This window comes from Penicillium mononematosum (genome assembly GCF_028829835.1).
Source record: "Penicillium mononematosum strain IBT 11891 chromosome Unknown utg000003l:1.0-8172316.0:1.0-8177699.0, whole genome shotgun sequence".
NCBI lineage: Eukaryota > Fungi > Ascomycota > Eurotiomycetes > Eurotiales > Aspergillaceae > Penicillium > Penicillium mononematosum.
The window spans coordinates 3,122,774-3,139,840 of record NW_026643273.1 but is presented as its reverse complement, the minus strand read 5'-3'; the positions used below and the strand labels follow the sequence as shown (position 1 = coordinate 3,139,840).

The 17,067-nt window shown below is 48.3% G+C and overlaps 10 protein-coding genes across 10 annotated transcripts; 5 read left to right on the top strand and 5 right to left on the bottom strand.

Annotated features, from left to right (window-relative positions):
- Nucleotides 1–175: 175 nt before the first annotated feature.
- On the bottom strand, nt 176–1,024 carry N7519_006162 (uncharacterized protein; the record flags this gene model as incomplete). The annotated part of the gene is made up of 1 exon (XM_057292938.1): nt 176–1,024. The coding sequence occupies one exon, from the start codon at nt 1,022–1,024 to the stop codon at nt 176–178; it is 849 nt and encodes a 282-aa protein (XP_057147749.1).
- A 953-nt stretch (nt 1,025–1,977) lies between these two features.
- N7519_006161 (uncharacterized protein) lies at nt 1,978–3,529 on the top strand (the record flags this gene model as incomplete). The annotated part of the gene is made up of 2 exons (XM_057292937.1): nt 1,978–2,682; nt 2,927–3,529. The coding sequence occupies 2 exons, from the start codon at nt 1,978–1,980 to the stop codon at nt 3,527–3,529; spliced, it is 1,308 nt and encodes a 435-aa protein (XP_057147748.1).
- Nucleotides 3,530–3,540: 11 nt separating this feature from the next.
- Nucleotides 3,541–3,810, bottom strand: N7519_006160 (uncharacterized protein; the record flags this gene model as incomplete). The annotated part of the gene is given in 2 exon segments (XM_057292936.1): nt 3,541–3,777; nt 3,796–3,810. The coding sequence occupies 2 exon segments, from the start codon at nt 3,808–3,810 to the stop codon at nt 3,541–3,543; spliced, it is 252 nt and encodes an 83-aa protein (XP_057147747.1).
- A 281-nt stretch (nt 3,811–4,091) lies between these two features.
- On the bottom strand, nt 4,092–7,569 carry N7519_006159 (uncharacterized protein; the record flags this gene model as incomplete). Its single annotated transcript, XM_057292935.1, has 7 exons — nt 4,092–4,251; nt 4,314–4,673; nt 4,729–5,855; nt 5,907–7,111; nt 7,159–7,253; nt 7,312–7,344; nt 7,406–7,569. The coding sequence occupies 7 exons, from the start codon at nt 7,567–7,569 to the stop codon at nt 4,092–4,094; spliced, it is 3,144 nt and encodes a 1,047-aa protein (XP_057147746.1).
- Nucleotides 7,570–8,208: 639 nt separating this feature from the next.
- On the bottom strand, nt 8,209–9,081 carry N7519_006158 (alpha/beta hydrolase; the record flags this gene model as incomplete). The annotated part of the gene is made up of 1 exon (XM_057292934.1): nt 8,209–9,081. The coding sequence occupies one exon, from the start codon at nt 9,079–9,081 to the stop codon at nt 8,209–8,211; it is 873 nt and encodes a 290-aa protein (XP_057147745.1).
- A 924-nt stretch (nt 9,082–10,005) lies between these two features.
- Nucleotides 10,006–11,093, top strand: N7519_006157 (uncharacterized protein; the record flags this gene model as incomplete). The annotated part of the gene is made up of 4 exons (XM_057292933.1): nt 10,006–10,060; nt 10,114–10,552; nt 10,609–10,853; nt 10,906–11,093. The coding sequence occupies 4 exons, from the start codon at nt 10,006–10,008 to the stop codon at nt 11,091–11,093; spliced, it is 927 nt and encodes a 308-aa protein (XP_057147744.1).
- Nucleotides 11,094–11,517: 424 nt separating this feature from the next.
- On the top strand, nt 11,518–12,444 carry N7519_006156 (uncharacterized protein; the record flags this gene model as incomplete). Its single annotated transcript, XM_057292932.1, has 3 exons — nt 11,518–12,089; nt 12,147–12,166; nt 12,296–12,444. 3 exons carry the CDS (start codon nt 11,518–11,520, stop codon nt 12,442–12,444), a joined length of 741 nt encoding a protein of 246 aa, XP_057147743.1.
- A 363-nt stretch (nt 12,445–12,807) lies between these two features.
- On the top strand, nt 12,808–13,652 carry N7519_006155 (uncharacterized protein; the record flags this gene model as incomplete). Its single annotated transcript, XM_057292931.1, has 5 exons — nt 12,808–12,882; nt 12,958–12,999; nt 13,055–13,138; nt 13,213–13,542; nt 13,614–13,652. 5 exons carry the CDS (start codon nt 12,808–12,810, stop codon nt 13,650–13,652), a joined length of 570 nt encoding a protein of 189 aa, XP_057147742.1.
- A 1,003-nt stretch (nt 13,653–14,655) lies between these two features.
- Nucleotides 14,656–15,231, top strand: N7519_006154 (RlpA-like double-psi beta-barrel domain-containing protein; the record flags this gene model as incomplete). The annotated part of the gene is made up of 2 exons (XM_057292930.1): nt 14,656–14,783; nt 14,877–15,231. 2 exons carry the CDS (start codon nt 14,656–14,658, stop codon nt 15,229–15,231), a joined length of 483 nt encoding a protein of 160 aa, XP_057147741.1.
- A 153-nt stretch (nt 15,232–15,384) lies between these two features.
- On the bottom strand, nt 15,385–17,022 carry N7519_006153 (HesA/MoeB/ThiF family protein; the record flags this gene model as incomplete). The annotated part of the gene is made up of 3 exons (XM_057292929.1): nt 15,385–16,426; nt 16,489–16,702; nt 16,782–17,022. The coding sequence occupies 3 exons, from the start codon at nt 17,020–17,022 to the stop codon at nt 15,385–15,387; spliced, it is 1,497 nt and encodes a 498-aa protein (XP_057147740.1).
- Nucleotides 17,023–17,067: the final 45 nt, after the last annotated feature.

Below are 17,067 nucleotides of genomic sequence, written 5' to 3'. Positions count from 1 at the left end.
AGCTATCTCGATCTCTCTGTCTGAACTGCCTGAATCTAAGGCGGGTTCGCACCGGGTTTGTATACAAAGGTTGGCACCTTCAGGTAAAAGAGGCTTCGGCAGTGTGCGATTCAAGCCAACCATGAAATAGAGAACGAGGCCGAAGTGCGGAAGAGGACGTCAAGCAAGATTCCCTTTACTTGCGTTGGACATTCCAGATACTGCGTGCGATTGTCCGAAGCTCACTCTCCTTGATTATAATATCCTTCTCGACGGGGGAAGATATAGGTCGTTCTAGGAGTTGCTCGAATGGGATAATCAATGGGGCCTTCGAAACGGTGATTTTCCTTTTCGTTTTCCCACCCTTGGTCATCTGGATCCGTTGCACCCTGTTTATTTCCCCGTTGGCTTTGTCCCATTCATACTTATCCAGCGTTATCTGGGCCCTTTTTCGATTCAACTTGAGGGTCAAGACGATGTTCGCGTTGCCTCGCTCTGGATCCAACCAAAAGGTAGTGTCAGCCTCGAGTTTGGGTTGCGATTCCGAGACCCCAACTTCTAGGACGATGGTCGGCCTACGGTCACGATCGGAGTTTGGCCTCGTTGGACCCCAGCCATTGTCAGGGACTTTGCCTTGGCTATCTGCTTCTACTTTTGTCGAGAACTTCTGTATGACGTCTCGAAGTCTCATATCGTCTAGCTGGCGCATGATTGTATACCCAAACTCCTGGATCGCTTGCGCATGTTCTTGGGTTTCCATCTTGATTAAAAGAAGATTTTCCTCTGTATTGAAAGAGTCGAAAGTAAAGGAATTATCTTCGATATGAGGATCTAGGAAATCCCTTTTAAGGGTATCAGCATCGATATCAAAGAGGATGTACTGTGATGTGTCATGTTTCGAACGCTGGAAACGATCAAATTCAAGATCTCTAGTTCGAAGGAAGTGCTCCTTCCCTTGATATCGATACCTCTTAGTCGATAGAGGGATATCCCTGAGGAAGCTACGCCCAACATGATGTTCGGGGTTAGAACGACTGTCAGACATTTTATTTTCTTTGTGAAGGCACAGACGATAGAAGATGTACATGGCCAGAAATAGTTACGCCTATGCCTACATATATAGTGGATAGGTGGCTTATCTCATTATGAGCGCATTGCGGTAGACTACGGGAAATGTGTCATCTCGCATTTGCTCAGCTATACAACTGAAACTCGCCTATCATGCTTAAATTATAAAGCTTTGGGGTCTAATATAGCATGCAGCCAGATACTTCCCCCCAGATATTCAACTAAGCAGATGTTGAGGCTACGATGCAGATGGAGATACTAACAGCGGGAAAAATGAGGAAGAAATTGTTATTCAATATATGAAAAGAAGGCTGTTATAAAGCCTGATCTAGCAAAGAAATGGCAAACTAGCAAAGGCTCGGTCTCCATGACATAAAGAGACATCCGATCTATAGGGATTCTCCAACAGCAGACCATACGCATATAGGTGCCCATACACAAGATAAATTGAGTAAAGCCTTTATATCTCACACACGGCGTTACTTAGGCGTATATAGGCAACAAGGCTAGAGCATGATACTTGGCCTTCAACTGTATATATTTAGTAGGGACTGAGTTCCAAATAAGTAGTGTGTACAATACATATATATATAGTACATATGTAGCTATAGATTGAGGTAGTTTTCACACTATCATCTTTCAGTACCTACCACATGACAGTTTTGAATTTCTTAAGTTTAAGATACCATTGTATGGATATGGAACTCCATATGCCCAAAAGGTACATTCCAATTTACCTGGGCTGACGTTTTCCTAGCGGCCCCACAACCCCAAAAGGGGCGAAAGTGAAGGGACGAGTAGTGGAGATCATCCGAGCGTGTACGGAGTACGGAGTAACAAAGCTGTTCGTTTCATTTATAACATTAATTTCCCTTTATAGTGCTAGGCACCATCTGCACTATGATATGGCCTTATCTTTCCCTTCCTGCAATGTTGCGCCCTGCTGAGAAGTTCGTCCAAATTCCCAGCCGCCGCTTGCGAGCCAAAAATCACCTCTCCACCATGTCCTTCTTTCCCATGGGACCAAAAAATCCGTCTAAACGAGATCCTACCGAGTCAACCAAACACCAAGTCGCCGATCAACTTGAACGACTTATGGATGAAAACGGCCACAAAACTTGGGGGTTTGTTTTGTACCGCTGCACCTACAAGAGCGACTCTGATTGGGAGAAGTTTATGCATCAATATCTCAAACCTGTCAAGACCAGCTTGGAAAGGAACAACGGTCTCAATATACTCGATCGCTTTAGGCCGACTGTCTTTGAGGACCGGCGCTTTGACGGTGCGACCTCGTTCGCTATCCGGGATCACTTTAACCAGTGGGTGGCTATTGCGCCCCAACAAGAACAAGGCATCCCGGCAGAGGTGGCGCTAGCGACGCCTCCCGGCCGGTACAAGTTCTGTCTCATGGTCGACGAGGAATCATTGCAATCAGTTATTAATCGTCCGGCCGATATGGACGAGTACGCAGACGAGCGTGACCACTCCGCCTATGTTATTCTAGTGAGTGGGAGTTGGAACCCGGAAATGGAGGAGATTGATGACGAGGAGCTGGAGGAATACGGTGGTGTTTATGAACCGGAGGTTTTCGACGCAGTTGATGGTTGTACCGAGTGGGACGTGGGGTGCATGAGAGTGCGCTATAATAAGATCCAACTAGTTGGGTATGTGGAGCTGTATGACCGCCTAGACTGGGAGATGCATTACTGTCGTGTCCCTGAAATCGGATTCCTTCACTAGATCATTCGGAAACTTTGAGGAATGAGTCCGGAATGATTTAATCCCGACTTTCTGACTTCTTGTCATGCATAACTTAGCAGGAATCTCAACTCAATGCACTATGCACTTCGACGTCTCGGTAGCTCCTAACCCTAAGTAGGCCCATTCTTTAGATACATTCCTCGGCCGCTTCCCGCCAGCACAGCAAGCTCTTGCGCCGCCGGACTTTCCAGCCGCGAACCCGGGCATCCTCCTCTCGAAACCAAATACGGCAGACACCAGTACAGCAGACCAGAGTCATACAGACTTATTCAAAGATGTTCTACACGATACAAACAGTCCTGCTCTCGCCCTTCAAGCACTAATAACGCGAGAAACCCAGGCAGCATACTACGAGCACCTGATGCGGGAGGATCCCACAGCCTCGGCATTGACCGTGTTTTCGTCCACTACTTTGATTCCAGTCCGGTGGGACGGGTTTGTTGCCGGTGTATCGATCATCGTTGTTCATTTTATTATACTTGCGGTTATTACGGTATTGTTTGTGATTTACACCACCAATTCGATGATTGGGAATAGCTGGCAGGCTGTCGCGCAGGTTGTCTCGGAGGATATGCTTACGGTCTTGGACCATGCGTGTAAGGAGGACGATGAGAAGGTAAAGAAACGTTGGGGAAAGGACCAGCTAGCGAACCACAGTGCCCTTCGATATTTGCCGAATGGACGCGTGGCTATTGGAGTCAGTGAAAGAGAGACTTCATAAATCTGCGTTGGCTATGACGGTGTCGACCGTTGTCGACCTTGCGGAAGATGGGAATCGCCGCTTCCAGGCATGTCGTTAGCTCTGGCCGGTGGGTGAGATCGGTAGATACGAATAGTGTTGGGGTTGGAACTCCACCTGTGCTTGAATAACTTTTCAGCACTGTCTCGCAGCTGGTGGAGGTCGTCGAGAACGACATTACCACCGTGGGAGTTGAATAGGATCACTGTTGCGGCTCGGAACCCCCCGTGCTACCATGAGTGTTTTACCTTAAATTTCGCCATTATGGTTGGTTCATAGCAAGTAAATGTGAATGAAGATGGAAGGAGAAAGACTGAGGATTTGAAGTCTGATATATGTATATTGACCGATTGCGGGAGAACTGTATGTTGTGGGGTATCGTTGAGGGGAAAGTCTGCCGCGGTCATTTGTACGACTCTGCGGCGACGAAGCCAATAATCTAATGATATCCGTTATGTCGTTATGTACAAGCCACAGGTGCATGTCAAAATATTTAGGGGAAAGCTGCCTCCAAACGGTGAACACACCAAGAGAAAACACCACGTTAATCGTTCTTGTGCCTATCACCAGGTTGCGAGGATGCGTACTCGCTCAAATCCACTCTCGAACCCACCCGCGAGGGCATTCGCGATTCGGCCATTGACTCTCCTGTGCTCACAGCGTGGAAAGAGAAGTCTAATTCGCCGACTAAGCCTTTGACGAGCCTATAGTGAATAGCACTGTTAGCAAACCCAGCTGGATCTAACAAGGGAAGTTCCAAGCGTACCGGAGCAATCGGTCCATATCACCGACGATGCAGCGGGTGGAGATCTGCAAAACTGCGAACGCCGCGAATCCTGGCTCGGCCATGTGCCGGAGGCTCAGAAGTTCACTGTCGAGTTCGTTCAAGCGCCTCGCGAAACCATACGGACGGGGAGCTTTCAGATACGGTGGCAGAGGCTGTCGGTTGGTAATACTAGCAGATAGAAGGCAAAGCAAAGATGTGACCTCATGGGTCGTCACTTTGGCAGTATTGACCAGGCGTCGGAAATCGTGCATCCACGCGGTATCTGCGGGATCTTCGCCCTCGGTGAGGTGGACGATGGTATCAGATGCGTAGCCTAGCAAGCTGAGGTAGTTGACAATGCTACAAAGATAAGCACTGTTAGTGCCTAGAACGGTAATGGGAGGAGATGACATACTTCTCTACGCAGACAATAATCGAATCATACTGCTTCTTAGGGAACCGACCGCCAACCGGGACCTCCCATCGAAGGAACCCAGAGTATTCCCTTAAACCGGCCAGCATAAGCATCTGCTTTGAGAACACCTTGTGTCGCGCTTTCTCAAGTTTGCGACCCTGGGAGGTCTTGAGCAGGTTTTCGCCTTCGTCACCACGCATGCGACCGGAGATTGTCTCGTGGATGATCGAGTAGTAGTTTGCCAGAAGATACAACGAGGCTCCTAGACTTTGGCGGAGGACTGAGTGCTCAGAGATTGGATATGGGAAGAATGTCCATATGAATGCCACAGCGATACCGCCCGCCACAACAGCCAGCCGATAAGGCGCCAAGAGGTAAATTGGGTAGAAGGGTTGTCCATTGGATGTCGCGACAGCCTCGCCAACGCGGCGAACTTGGAGCTCATAACCGATGATCATGCTTGTGGTGATAATGCTGATAATCCCGACAGCTCGGAAACGGAACATCTTGATGGGGATGTAGAAGGCAATTGAGACAAAGATGAACAGGAAAACAATAATCCCCGGTGTCTTCGTCCCGGGAATATACCATATCAGAAGACTTGCTACCATTGCAAGGAATGTACCCAAAATTCGCAGCACGAAACTGAAAATGCTCTGGCCTGATGTAGGAGACATGCTGAGATTAACCATGATCATACCCCATACTAACCTTTGTGCGGTAAAGAAGGTCTGGGTATCGCGTAGGAACGCGACGATTGCAATGGTCATGGTGGCACAGGCAACACGGAAGCCATAGCTCGACTCAAGGGAGCGCAGAAACCCCGGGATGACCCGGATTCTGTCCCCAATCTTCTCAAAACGAGTAGTCGGTGGCAGGTGCTCGGGATCTTTGCGGAGTTTATACGCCTCGCCAAGTTGAAGGATGTTGTTTTGTGTATGAATGTCACCCATATTATCATCTTCGTGATCCTGCGCAGTCATAAAGGACTTAGCCCACTTCCAGACTCGCTTACCACCGGGAATAACAAGTCGGGTCTTCGATAGCTTTCCTTTCGCCTCAACGTAATTGGCATAACGAACGAAGTTGAGCACGGTTTGGCCTGTCGAGTACAGTAATTGTTCCATCTGAGATTGTTAGCTTCCAGCACGATCACTGACCGGTAGACGAAGGCTTACGTAGAGAAATAGATACAGCTGCCGCCGGCTTCGCTCTTTTTGCGTGGCTGAGGTATCCAAAAAATCGGTGTTCAACATTTCAGGAGAAGCAGGGTGATCAAAAAAGTCGGGCGGGAGGGTGACACCCTTCTCCTCGGCCCATGTCCGCAAAGCAAGGCGTTTTGCGATTCGAAATGCGCCAAGTTTCTTTTCAAAGTGATCGATAAAGGCCTTTTCCCCAGGTGCAGTATTCTCGGCTCTGGCCTCGATATCTTTGTCTTCCTCCATTGAATTGTCATCTGAAGGTTTCGCTGTACCTGTGCACTCGGATGGCTTTGTTAGCCCGAAGACATAGGATGTATGCAGCAATCCCTCGTCAATGGTTTGGATCATCACGGCGAAGGGATCGTGCACCGCCCTCATAATATCATTCCACTCGTGCACAACGCGCTGCCGGATATCATCTGGGACCACAGGCTCATTTAGATCGATGGGTTGATTCCACCTGTTATAGTCCGACAGTCGTTGAAAGATATCCACCACGAAGCTCAACCCCACCACTGGGATCATGATCTGGCGAAGATGACGGAAGATGGCCTGAAGATCGTCGGGTCCCAATTTTCCCAATGCAATCTCGCGCTTCGCAAATGTAAGATCACCATGGAGCTTGGCATGGATATCTGTGATCTGTCGGACCGCACCGCGGATGGCTTCTGCCTCAGGACTGTATATCTTTCCCTTCTTTCCAAACTTCTCACGGGCATCATCATATGTCTCCGTGCGACCGAACATGTCGTCTCTTTCCAATGATTGGAAATATATAGCATGGGCATTCAAGGCTGTCCGCAGCCCGCCAATGTAGCTCGCCATTTGTTTGAAGACAGCCTGCCGTGACGTCATCGGAAGGATCAATAGCGACGTGGCTGTTGAAATGGCAAGACCAGTAAGGCATGATTTGAGCAATCTAGTCACCATACCAATCGCAGCTGGCATATCCTTCATTTGCGGAGCGTACACCGAAGAAATATTCGCGAAGATTGCGTAAATGATCACGGGGAATTGCAGCTGCGGGTATTTGGCACGGAAGGTGTGAACCATCCAGATTTGGAAGAACAGCCACAAACCACTCACAGAAGATGCTGAAGCATTGTATGAATCATTAGGGTTAGTAGAGGTGTGTTGGCGTGCCCTGACACTGGAGAACATTGTCAACAGGGCGAAACATGCTGCTAAGCAGACAGCCAAAACGTCAAAGATCATCATCTGGATAAACTTTGCGCGGGCATGATCGCAAATCCCAAGATGGAGACAATGGCCACGAGATATCCCAGGGTCGTGTACTCATTGGCAACGGGCATTGATTGATAGCTGGACTGGGGTCAGGCTGATTCCGATAGACCGGGAACTTCCAGGGTTGGTAACTCACATGGAAACGGCTATGGTGGGTGGAACACCGCCCCTATAGTAGCTGTTAGAGATATTCTACTGTGGCACATTCGGAAGCTTGGTCCTGAACTCACTTCATCATCAAAAGGACTGTGGGTCTGTCCAACCCCGTTTTCTGCCACACTTTTTTGACAAAGCCGAAGAGCGACGTTTTCTCCTTGCTATCATCCTGGGCATCCTGCTGTGACGGTATCGACCCAAAGGACGATCCCGACCGGTGAGATCGAACGGGCGGCATCTTTACCGGGGTCGCAGTGATGATGGATCTCGGCTCAGCCACGAAAGATCCGAATCTTCAGGAACCTTGTTTTAGCGACATCGCCCACGTGACTTTCCAACGAGGATCTGCAAGACAGTCGAGAATGTGACAGGATCAGAGAAACCTTCAGGAACAAGTCGAATATATGAAAGAGCAAAGAAGTCGGGGTGAAGTCCCGATGGATGCTTCCAAGGTTGCAGTACCCCCGCCCACGAGTGATTGGCTACCGTACGTGGGGGAGCATGCACTCCGCATATAAAGTTGGGGGGTTTCTGCCTTGTTTGTCAGGCCAGCAACGCATCGTTCATTACAATAGCTACATAGTAACAGCTCTTTCATCTCATAGACTAGATTATGTTTGTTTGTTTCGGGAGCTAAATACCAGGGCTAGCCGATAGCATCAGCTAGAATTCCGCCTATCAGTTCGATCATTCTGCCATCCGATTCGACCGGTCACCAATGTCTATGGGATGGGAAAGTACTTACGATTTGCCATTGAGGCAATACATTTCAATGAAGGATGGACCAAAAATTGAAAGATATTATATCTTCTAATGCACATTGTTACAGAAAGGAAAAAACATGCTAGCGCTGGGGTGTAATCGCAACACAAACCGATCACTCTTTTAGGAACGAGGCCATCCTTTCGTAGAGGTCATCTTTCGCTCTTTCCTGGACAGAGCCTTTTTCATACGCTTTGTCAAAAGCGTGTTCACAACCATCATACCGGTGCATCTGAACACGTTTGGTCGTCGCAGCTTTGATCTTATTTCCAAGCGCCTCTCCTTCGAGACAGAGGCAGTCGCACGCCGCAGTAGCGAGAAAAATTCTATCAGAGAACATTTCGGCCGGTATGAAGGCCGGTGAGGCAAGGATGCTGTGCACTTCTTCAGGGGTTGAATAATAGCATTTCACGAATGTATCCAGCAGCTCGACAGGTGCACCATCCCTCGAGGTATCAGGGGCAATCTTGTCCGCCGAACTTTGGACCATATCTGTTGGAGGATATGCGGCGAAGACATTCTTGAATGTTCCGTGTGGAAAGACCACCGAGCTGAGGACTAGAGACAGAATTCCTCCAGCACTAAAGCCTGAAATCGATAGCTGGGAAGCATCGAACTTCTCCGGGTGCGAAAGAACCCATCGCACGGAATCTTCGGCGTCGTGGACTGCAGCAGGGAATTTATTCTCCGGTGCGAGTCTGTAGGAGCAGTCCAGGACAGTGAATCCAGTTTTTTCGACAATGAATTTGCAAAACTCGTCGTCACTTCCATGCAAAGGGTTCACGAAGCCACTGCCATGGAAGTTGACGAGAACCGGGGCCGGGGGACTCCTATGGAGTGTATTGTAGGCATGAATTCGAATAAAACGCCCTTCTTCTCGTGAGGGGATCTGGAGAACCTCATCAGGATGAGCAGTAACGCTGAAGTTTTTCAAGGCAAACGCGCGAACTGGGTTTGCGATTTTAAGCAGGTCGTTCAAGGAAGACATTGCGTTGTAGAAGATTATGTAGTCCTTTGGAGGAGAGAGCAAAAAAAATGGGAGGACAGATAAGAAGAATGAAACTGAGTTAATGTATACTAAACATGGATTAAGGACCCTATTTAAATGCTTATTTTCGGACATATTTCACAAGCATATTGATAATATCACGCCCTCGTTCATCCGATTTATAGAGTAGCCCGATGCTAAGTGGGTCCCGTTTGGCCAATCGGAGCGATCTTACCCGGACGCAACATTGCCAGGCACAATCGACGGAGACTAATTGATCATCGATCTCTCCGACCGGGAGATGAGTCATTTCGACTCACCTTTATTGCGTTTCACATCACTATCTACATAAAATATAGGTCGCTTTCCCGATCTCGGGAGTTTTATAGCACTGATTTACTGACTAAGGGACACCGAGTGGACTTCCCCTCCTAGAGGTAACTTCTAAGCCTATCAACGCATTTATACGACTAACCAGGTGCTCGATATAAAGTTAGATATCCGCAGCTTTAGACAGCATAGATGAATACGCTCAGGATATATATATATGATGCAACCCTCTTTTCATGCACGAGCACGTACCATGATCTCTTAGATTTGACATGACCGAATAGCCGAGACAATCCAGATTTCGTATTGAGGCTAGCCAGCCGCCGACTTCTTAACATTTCGCACACCTTAGCTAGTAAAGCAGGGCAGGTTGAAGGTGAACCGGGCAGGTTCAGTGACAATTCCCAGATTGCTGGCATGGATTGACGTCATACTGACGAGCTCGACGATACTTATCAAAAATATATAGATCTGATAATCTACAAGGCAGCAAAGACGGACCTTTATCAACTTCTCATTTTCAACTTGATCAATCATCTCTCACTAACACTTATTCATTCGCATTACTGCAATACCTTGAACAAAATCATCGACATGCAACAGGAAGTGGAAAAGCCCTCTCGGGGACCTCAATCTCAGTTTCAACAAGGTAAGCTGATGTATTATTTAATTTAATTTGGCTCTCTTTCACACAGACCGCAGGCCATGAAATCCCTGTTGAGCATCACGAAAAGCCCGGCTCACAGCGTGAGATGGAAGACCCGAAGCCCACCTCGAGCAAACTCCCAACTGAGGATAATGGGTATCAAACCTACAAAGCGGCGGGAAAACTCACAGGAAAGAAGGCCATCATAACTGGTGGGGACTCCGGAATCGGTCGCGCAGTTGCAATTTTATTTGCCATGGAGGGGGCGTCTAGCCTTATCACGTATCTGCCCGAAGAGGAAAAGGATGCACAGGAGACAAAGCGACGAGTGGAAGAAATCGGGCAAAGCTGTCACTGCTTCCCGACCGATATTCGGTATAAAGAGAACTGCCAGAACGTGGTTAATGCAGCCCTCAAGAGTTTGGGTGGTATTGACATCCTAGTCAACAACGCTGGGACTCAAACGATGATTGACGATATCAAAGATTTGGAAGAGTATGTGCCTTCCATTCTATCCACTGATAAGAGTATCTTACATTGTCCAATTACAGGTCTCAGTGGGAAAGCACATTCGACACTAATATCCATCCCATCTTCTATCTGTCAAAGTACACGCTTCCTCACCTGAAGAATGGCTCGACGATAATCAACTGCGCTTCCGTTAACCACTATATCGGTCGCCCTGATCTGCTCGACTATACTTCAACAAAGGGTGCAATCGTTGCATTCACCAGGGGCTTGTCCAACCAGCAAGTCAAGAATGGGATTCGGGTAAACTGCGTGTGTCCCGGGCCAAGTAAGTCGAAAGATTCACCGAAACAATTTCATCAGCACTAATTATCATATAGTCTGGACTCCTCTAATTCCGGCAACCATGACTACCTCGGCGCAGGAACAGTTCAGCGGCACGCCGATGGGTCGCCCGGGACAGCCCAGTGAGGTTGCGACATGTTTCGTTTTCCTTGCAAGCCAGGATAGTAGTTTTATCTCTGGCCAGAGTTTGCATCCTAACGGGGGAGTTGTTGTCAATGGATAAGCGGATGATCAAAACTGGTGTGAATCCATCTTCAAATACGGACCCAGAGCTCGACAAGGCCTGCTGTGGCCTAATTGTGTCCTGGGCAGGTCAATCACAAATTGAAAATCTCCTAGGAATACTAAGACTTCCTACCTGCGAAGGTGGTTGAATAAAATCGGAATATCATCTCGTAGATAGTGTTGCCAATGTATGATCCGTTTTATCGTCACCGTAGGTTTCCTCATAGCTCTGGGCCGGTCTAGCAAGCGCACTCAGAGCTAGTCAAATTCAATGGCTAGCATAAATCCTCATATTCTTCTCTGGTAGACTTTATGCCTTAGAAAATAGGTTGCCTATCGGCCTCCGTAGGTGCCCCAAAATGAAATGGCTAACTATGATGCAAACAAATGGTCCCCTTTATTCTTCTTCACAATCATCAACAATGACATCCCCGAGAACCTGGTTCGACCAGGGACCTCCACGCGGGCACTATGAGCGCGGTCGCATTATCACCACCGACGACGGAACCCGGTGGGAAATCCTCGAACGCCTCAAGCAAGACGACATCCAGAGAGTGGCGCAGTCACGCATCTCACCCAGCCATGCGACCCTAAAAATGAGCTGTATAAAGGCTAACGCCAACCCAAGCGAGAGAAGCACAACCGAAGCAATATTACGGGTATATCTACAGATTCCCTATATAGGGTCTGAGTTCGAAGATTCTGATACTCGCGCCGCGCAAGCCGATGACACCTTTCAGCCTGAGGAGCTCGAGGCATATACCATTCTAAGCGACCATACAACGGTTTCGAAATTCACACCGAAACTGCTGGGATCTAAGGTGTCGAAGCAGGGGCCCTCAGGCTTCGTTCCTGGTGGGTTTTATATCGTCGTTGTATGGGAAAGGGTTCAGGGACTTCCTATCGGCGATCTCACTGGAAATGCGACTGGATATTGGGCTTTGCCACGGTATGAGCGTGCGAAAATACGCGAACACTTTGAAAGGACCTTCAAGTAAGTTGGGCCATCTTAGTGGACCGTGGATACTTATTGATTTGTCGATAAATTTAGGGAAATCTCCTCTACAGTTGGTATCTGGCCCTTGCCTACGTCTCCTCACCGGCTAGTGTGGAATCCCACTACGGAGACTTTGTAAGTTTATCCTAGCGGAAATTCCCGTATGATTGGTGATCATAGATAATCTAAACTGTCGTTTGCAGATTCTGGGTTGGATTCCGTTGGATTATTCGGAAAAAGAACAGGATCTGGGATAAGGGGTTGTCTGCCTACATTTGACCTGGTTAGAACCCCAAATAATCGGTGGACACGTCGTGACTGGGATGGTGATACTACAGGCTGGGAATACTAGCCATTATGCTTGTATCTCGATTACCAGTTAGTCTAGCTTTAGCTGAAACATGTTAGTACTGATGTATCATTACTAAACTTAGCTAATTTGGACCTATCCTGATTATTTCTATACCGGTCTTCGGTGACTGAACTTAGGCCCTACCAGCTGCATTTTGACAGTATCGATGTGCGCGAGGATATAAATACCAGCTTATGAACGGCGCCGTTAATGTGGCTTGGTTGAGATCGGCCATTGGACATACCCGAAGTAGTTTAGCGGAAGGGTGTAAGTCAAAACAGTGCCCGTAATCAACATCCTTCTGCCTGCTGTCATACGTATATCTGGTGATTTACTCTCTCCTCGGTTTCCAAGAACATAAACATGGGCTCTATGGTATCGTTGCCAATATCTTCGCTTTGGCAGAAGAAGGAATATCGAATACTTATTGCTGGACCGGTATGCTATACGTTCTCTCGCATCCAAGTCTAGGATATTTGCAGGTGTGCTAACCTCCACGCTCTATTCGGCCAGTTTTATTCCGGAAAGACTACAATTCTGTTCTCACAGCTGAAAGTAATTCGAAGATGGTCAGTTTTCGTGGTTGAATGCTAAATACGAGTGTCTTTAGAACTACGGTCCTATTGAAACGGTGCCCACAGTAGCATTTAATGTCGAGTCATTGACACATGGAGGCATGAACTTCGTTTGTTGGGTATGACTTTCGAACAGGTTCCCAAATTAACTACACATATGTAAAGAACTGTCACTGATCTGTCTGATGTATAGGATATAGGAGGAAGGCACACGTTGCGTCCGGAGTGGGGCGTCTATATCGCCCAGACCAACGCGATCATATTTGTCGTCGACTCCACGGATATTAGACTAGATGACGCTGCCAATGAACTCACGAACTTGCTTAATTTGGAATGTATGCGTCAGCTTAGCGATGCTCCTCTTCTTGTGTTCGCCAACAAACAGGATTTAAAGGGAGCAAAGAGCCCGGTGGAGATAGCAGAGGCGTTACATTTGAGAGAACTAGGGGATCGAATATGGAATATTGCTCCTTGCTCCGCTACTGATGGCGTAGGTATTTCTGGGGGCATGGATTGGTTAGTGGTGAGTACTTAGATCCTCAGAATCCTTCTCTAGCCTACGTTTTGTCGGATACTAAACTTGTATATATATAGCAAGCTCTGAAATCCCAAAGGAAATCCCAAAGGGCATAATGGCGACAACCCCTGGGGGGCAGTCTGCCCTCACTACTCTACATGGTAGCTCGACACTGCTCTTGAATTTCCACAAACAGGACTATGAAGGTAATGGGGGAGGCATACGTTTGTTTTTATCTTGAAATAATAACCTACCATCTATATGAAGATCTAATTATTGCTCTCACTAAGGGCTGAGGAACCACGGCTTAAACCCATTGACCAGATTATAAGGATAGTGATATTGTCCCATACGATAGACTTGGGTTCAAGCAGAAAAAGCTGGCCATCTGTTGCACGCCTCAAGATATTTGTGACTGTCGCTGGGTTTTCTTCCGCAGAATCGGAAGTGGTACCAAGTGGACATTATTTAGCGAAAGAGTATATCAATGCAGGTCGAAGGTGATGATTTTAGATAAGTACGCAGTAGAAGACCGGGACAACTTATTGAGAATGGAGAGGTAGAAGAGCTATGATTAGTTGAAGATAGGCTCTAAAGTTATCCTGTATGCCGACATGGAGTGTATTCTATGCCGAATGAATCGCCGAGTGTATCCTTCCTTTTAGGGATATATTGCTTCCTCCGATCTTCCGACTCTTCGTACATTGTAAGACATGTCCTGCGGTCAGCACCACAGACTTCTCAACTGATTCCAACGTAAGATTGCGCCAAAATATGGACATAACTGAATAGAACCACAATGCCAAGATGAGGGCTACTCTGTTTCTATATCTTTTCTAATATACAGACAGCCACAGACCAAAATTCTCTCAAAAGCACTCCATCCACTCCGGCCATTTCAGATACTCCGGATGTATTTCTTTGCAGTTCCTTTCTGATACTCCGCGGCATTTTGAAGAGCGTAAATACATACCACTTAAGCACAGGAAACCTTCCTGGAAACATGATATAAAGACCGAACGAATTCGTGGCGATGTGAACTTATCCCCAACTCCAACCTGAAATTGACTGCCAAAACCGCCTCTTTGTTGGAAAGCAAGAAGAAGCAGACGGCCCACAATGACTTCCAACGCAATCTTTGAGTGCAAGGGCAAGGCCATCACCATGATGGGATTCCTCTTGATGGGATTGGCTATGGGGGTCCCCATGGATCCTCAAGAAACCATCACTTCTCATGGCCTTGGCAAGTAAGTAATCAGACACGAACTTGCCATCCTTTCATTCTTCTTCCTGTTTCCACATCCACTATCCATCAAGGCCCATGCTGACTCTGCTCCCAGTTCTAGCCAGTGGAACAATACACACAGTCCCACCGCAACCCAGGCATTTGGTGGTGACCTAACCTGGTATGAGACAGGGCTTGGAGCGTGTGGCTGGTTTAATAACGGGGGAGACCACGTCTGCGCCGTGTCTCATATTGTCTATGACCGCGCAAATGTAGACGGCAACCCCAACCACAATCCACTTTGTGGTCGGCCAATCCACATCCAACGGGGCGACAGGGGTATAGATGTCACTCTCGTGGATCGTTGTGAGGGATGTGGAGAGTTTGACATTGATGTCACCCGTGGTGTTTTCGAGGCACTCGGCAACCTCGATGAGGGCCGTGTTCACACTGATTGGTGGTGGATATAGACCTTAGAGCCATGGTTTTGGTAATCCTCACCAGGCCATTCCAAGTTTAAGTGTAAGGTGGGCTCTGGAGGCTCGCAGGTGGGTAAAAACAGGAGAAAGAAGGGATATATTTTGGACAGTCGTTTCATGTGAGAATCTAGCGGTCTGATTCATTTAGTATTCAGGAAACGAGGAATCCACTTGTTCTTTCCATGATCGTAGTCCTCCGCGAATGTCACCAATGAATCTCTTCCCATGCTGATCTAGTCCTAGCTCTTTCATTTTCTTGACGACAATCTGCGAGTCGTTTCCTAGACGGCAGACGACGTAGATTGGGTTCGTAGATTCCAACGAGGCAACCTCTGATGGCAGCCAAGAAGGCACTTGTGCAGTTCGTTGCTCATTATCGGCCCCCTGTGACCCAGCAGAATGACCCGAGGAAAGGATCTTCGATATAGGAATATTTATGCTATTCTCCAGACTGCAGATCCCAAATTGAGCTTCATCTCGGACATCAATTATCGTGTGAAGGCGTGACGAATCAGAGGTGAGAGCTGAGTGTCTTTCGTTGTATTCTCGAGCAGAGATACGTTCCTCGGGACCAAGTAGCGAAGGCAAGCTTGCGGATCCACAAAAGAACACATAGTCAGTCGACCCTGATTTGATTGTATCCAGCGTAACAGTTGCCTCAGCAGAACAAACAGCACAATTGGCCCGGCGCGAGCGAAGACGAATTGTGCGGACCAGGGGGGATGAGTAGGCAGAGAAGATATGCAGAGACGGAGGATCCCGTGGACGAGCTGTGGTCACATCTGAAGCTGCATCAATCTCAGGTGCAGTAATGACCTTGACGGCCTCCAGGGCTTGCAAGACGCCCATGGTCCCAACAACCGGACCTAAAATACCCCCATCCGCACAACTGACCACACTATCAGCCGGCGGTGGCTTCGGGAACACACACCGATAGCACGGTCCTCCAGTCTTGTCGCCCGGCGCGCGGGGCGGGTTGTTTAACACCATCAGCTGGCCCTCAGTCCGCAGGGCGGACGCAGAGACCAATGGTTTCCCAAGAAGAACTGCAGTGTCCGAGATCAGATAGCGCGTCGCCGGGTTATCGGTACAATCGAGAATAAGATCATAGTCCTGGAAGACCGCAGGTGCTGCCTCGGGCGTGAGGTGTGTTCGATGGGCAATATACGTGGGATGCGGATTTAGTCTGGTGAATGTCACGAGAAATCGTCAGCGCCTAGCTCCATAGACCTACCCTCATCCACTCACTCTCGCAAGGACTCAATCGCACTGTCCACTTTGTACTTCCCCACATTCTTCGTTCGGTGTAGCACTTGGCGATGGAGATTCGACACCTCAACCGTATCCCCATCGATGAGGCCAATAGTACCAACGCCCGCACCGGCGAGATACTGCGCAGCTGGACATCCGAGTCCTCCAGCTCCAACAAGCAGAACCTTGGCCGATCGGAGTTTCAGTTGACCTGTTGAATCATTGAAGTCGCGATCAGTCACTCTGCTCAGGAATTTCAAAAATCCCGCCAAAATGAAGCCGTGGCTTACCTTTCAGACCAACTTGGGAAACAATCATCTGCCGTCCATATCGCTTATATTCTTCCTGAAGCAAGGGCCATCGTCTTCCTTCGCCATTCAGGTCTTCAGGTCGGAGTTCCGCGGTCGTTGCGGTCCCCGCTTGCGCCGCTTGTTCGGCGTTTGCAAGGTCGCGTTTCAGCCCGGCGAGTTGTGCTTCTGTCGCAGTGATCTGGGCGCGCAAAGAAGCGCAAGTTTCGTCGAGAGATCCCATTGAGATTGTTGGCGTCAACGCGTGCGGGAAAGAGAAATTGTCGCG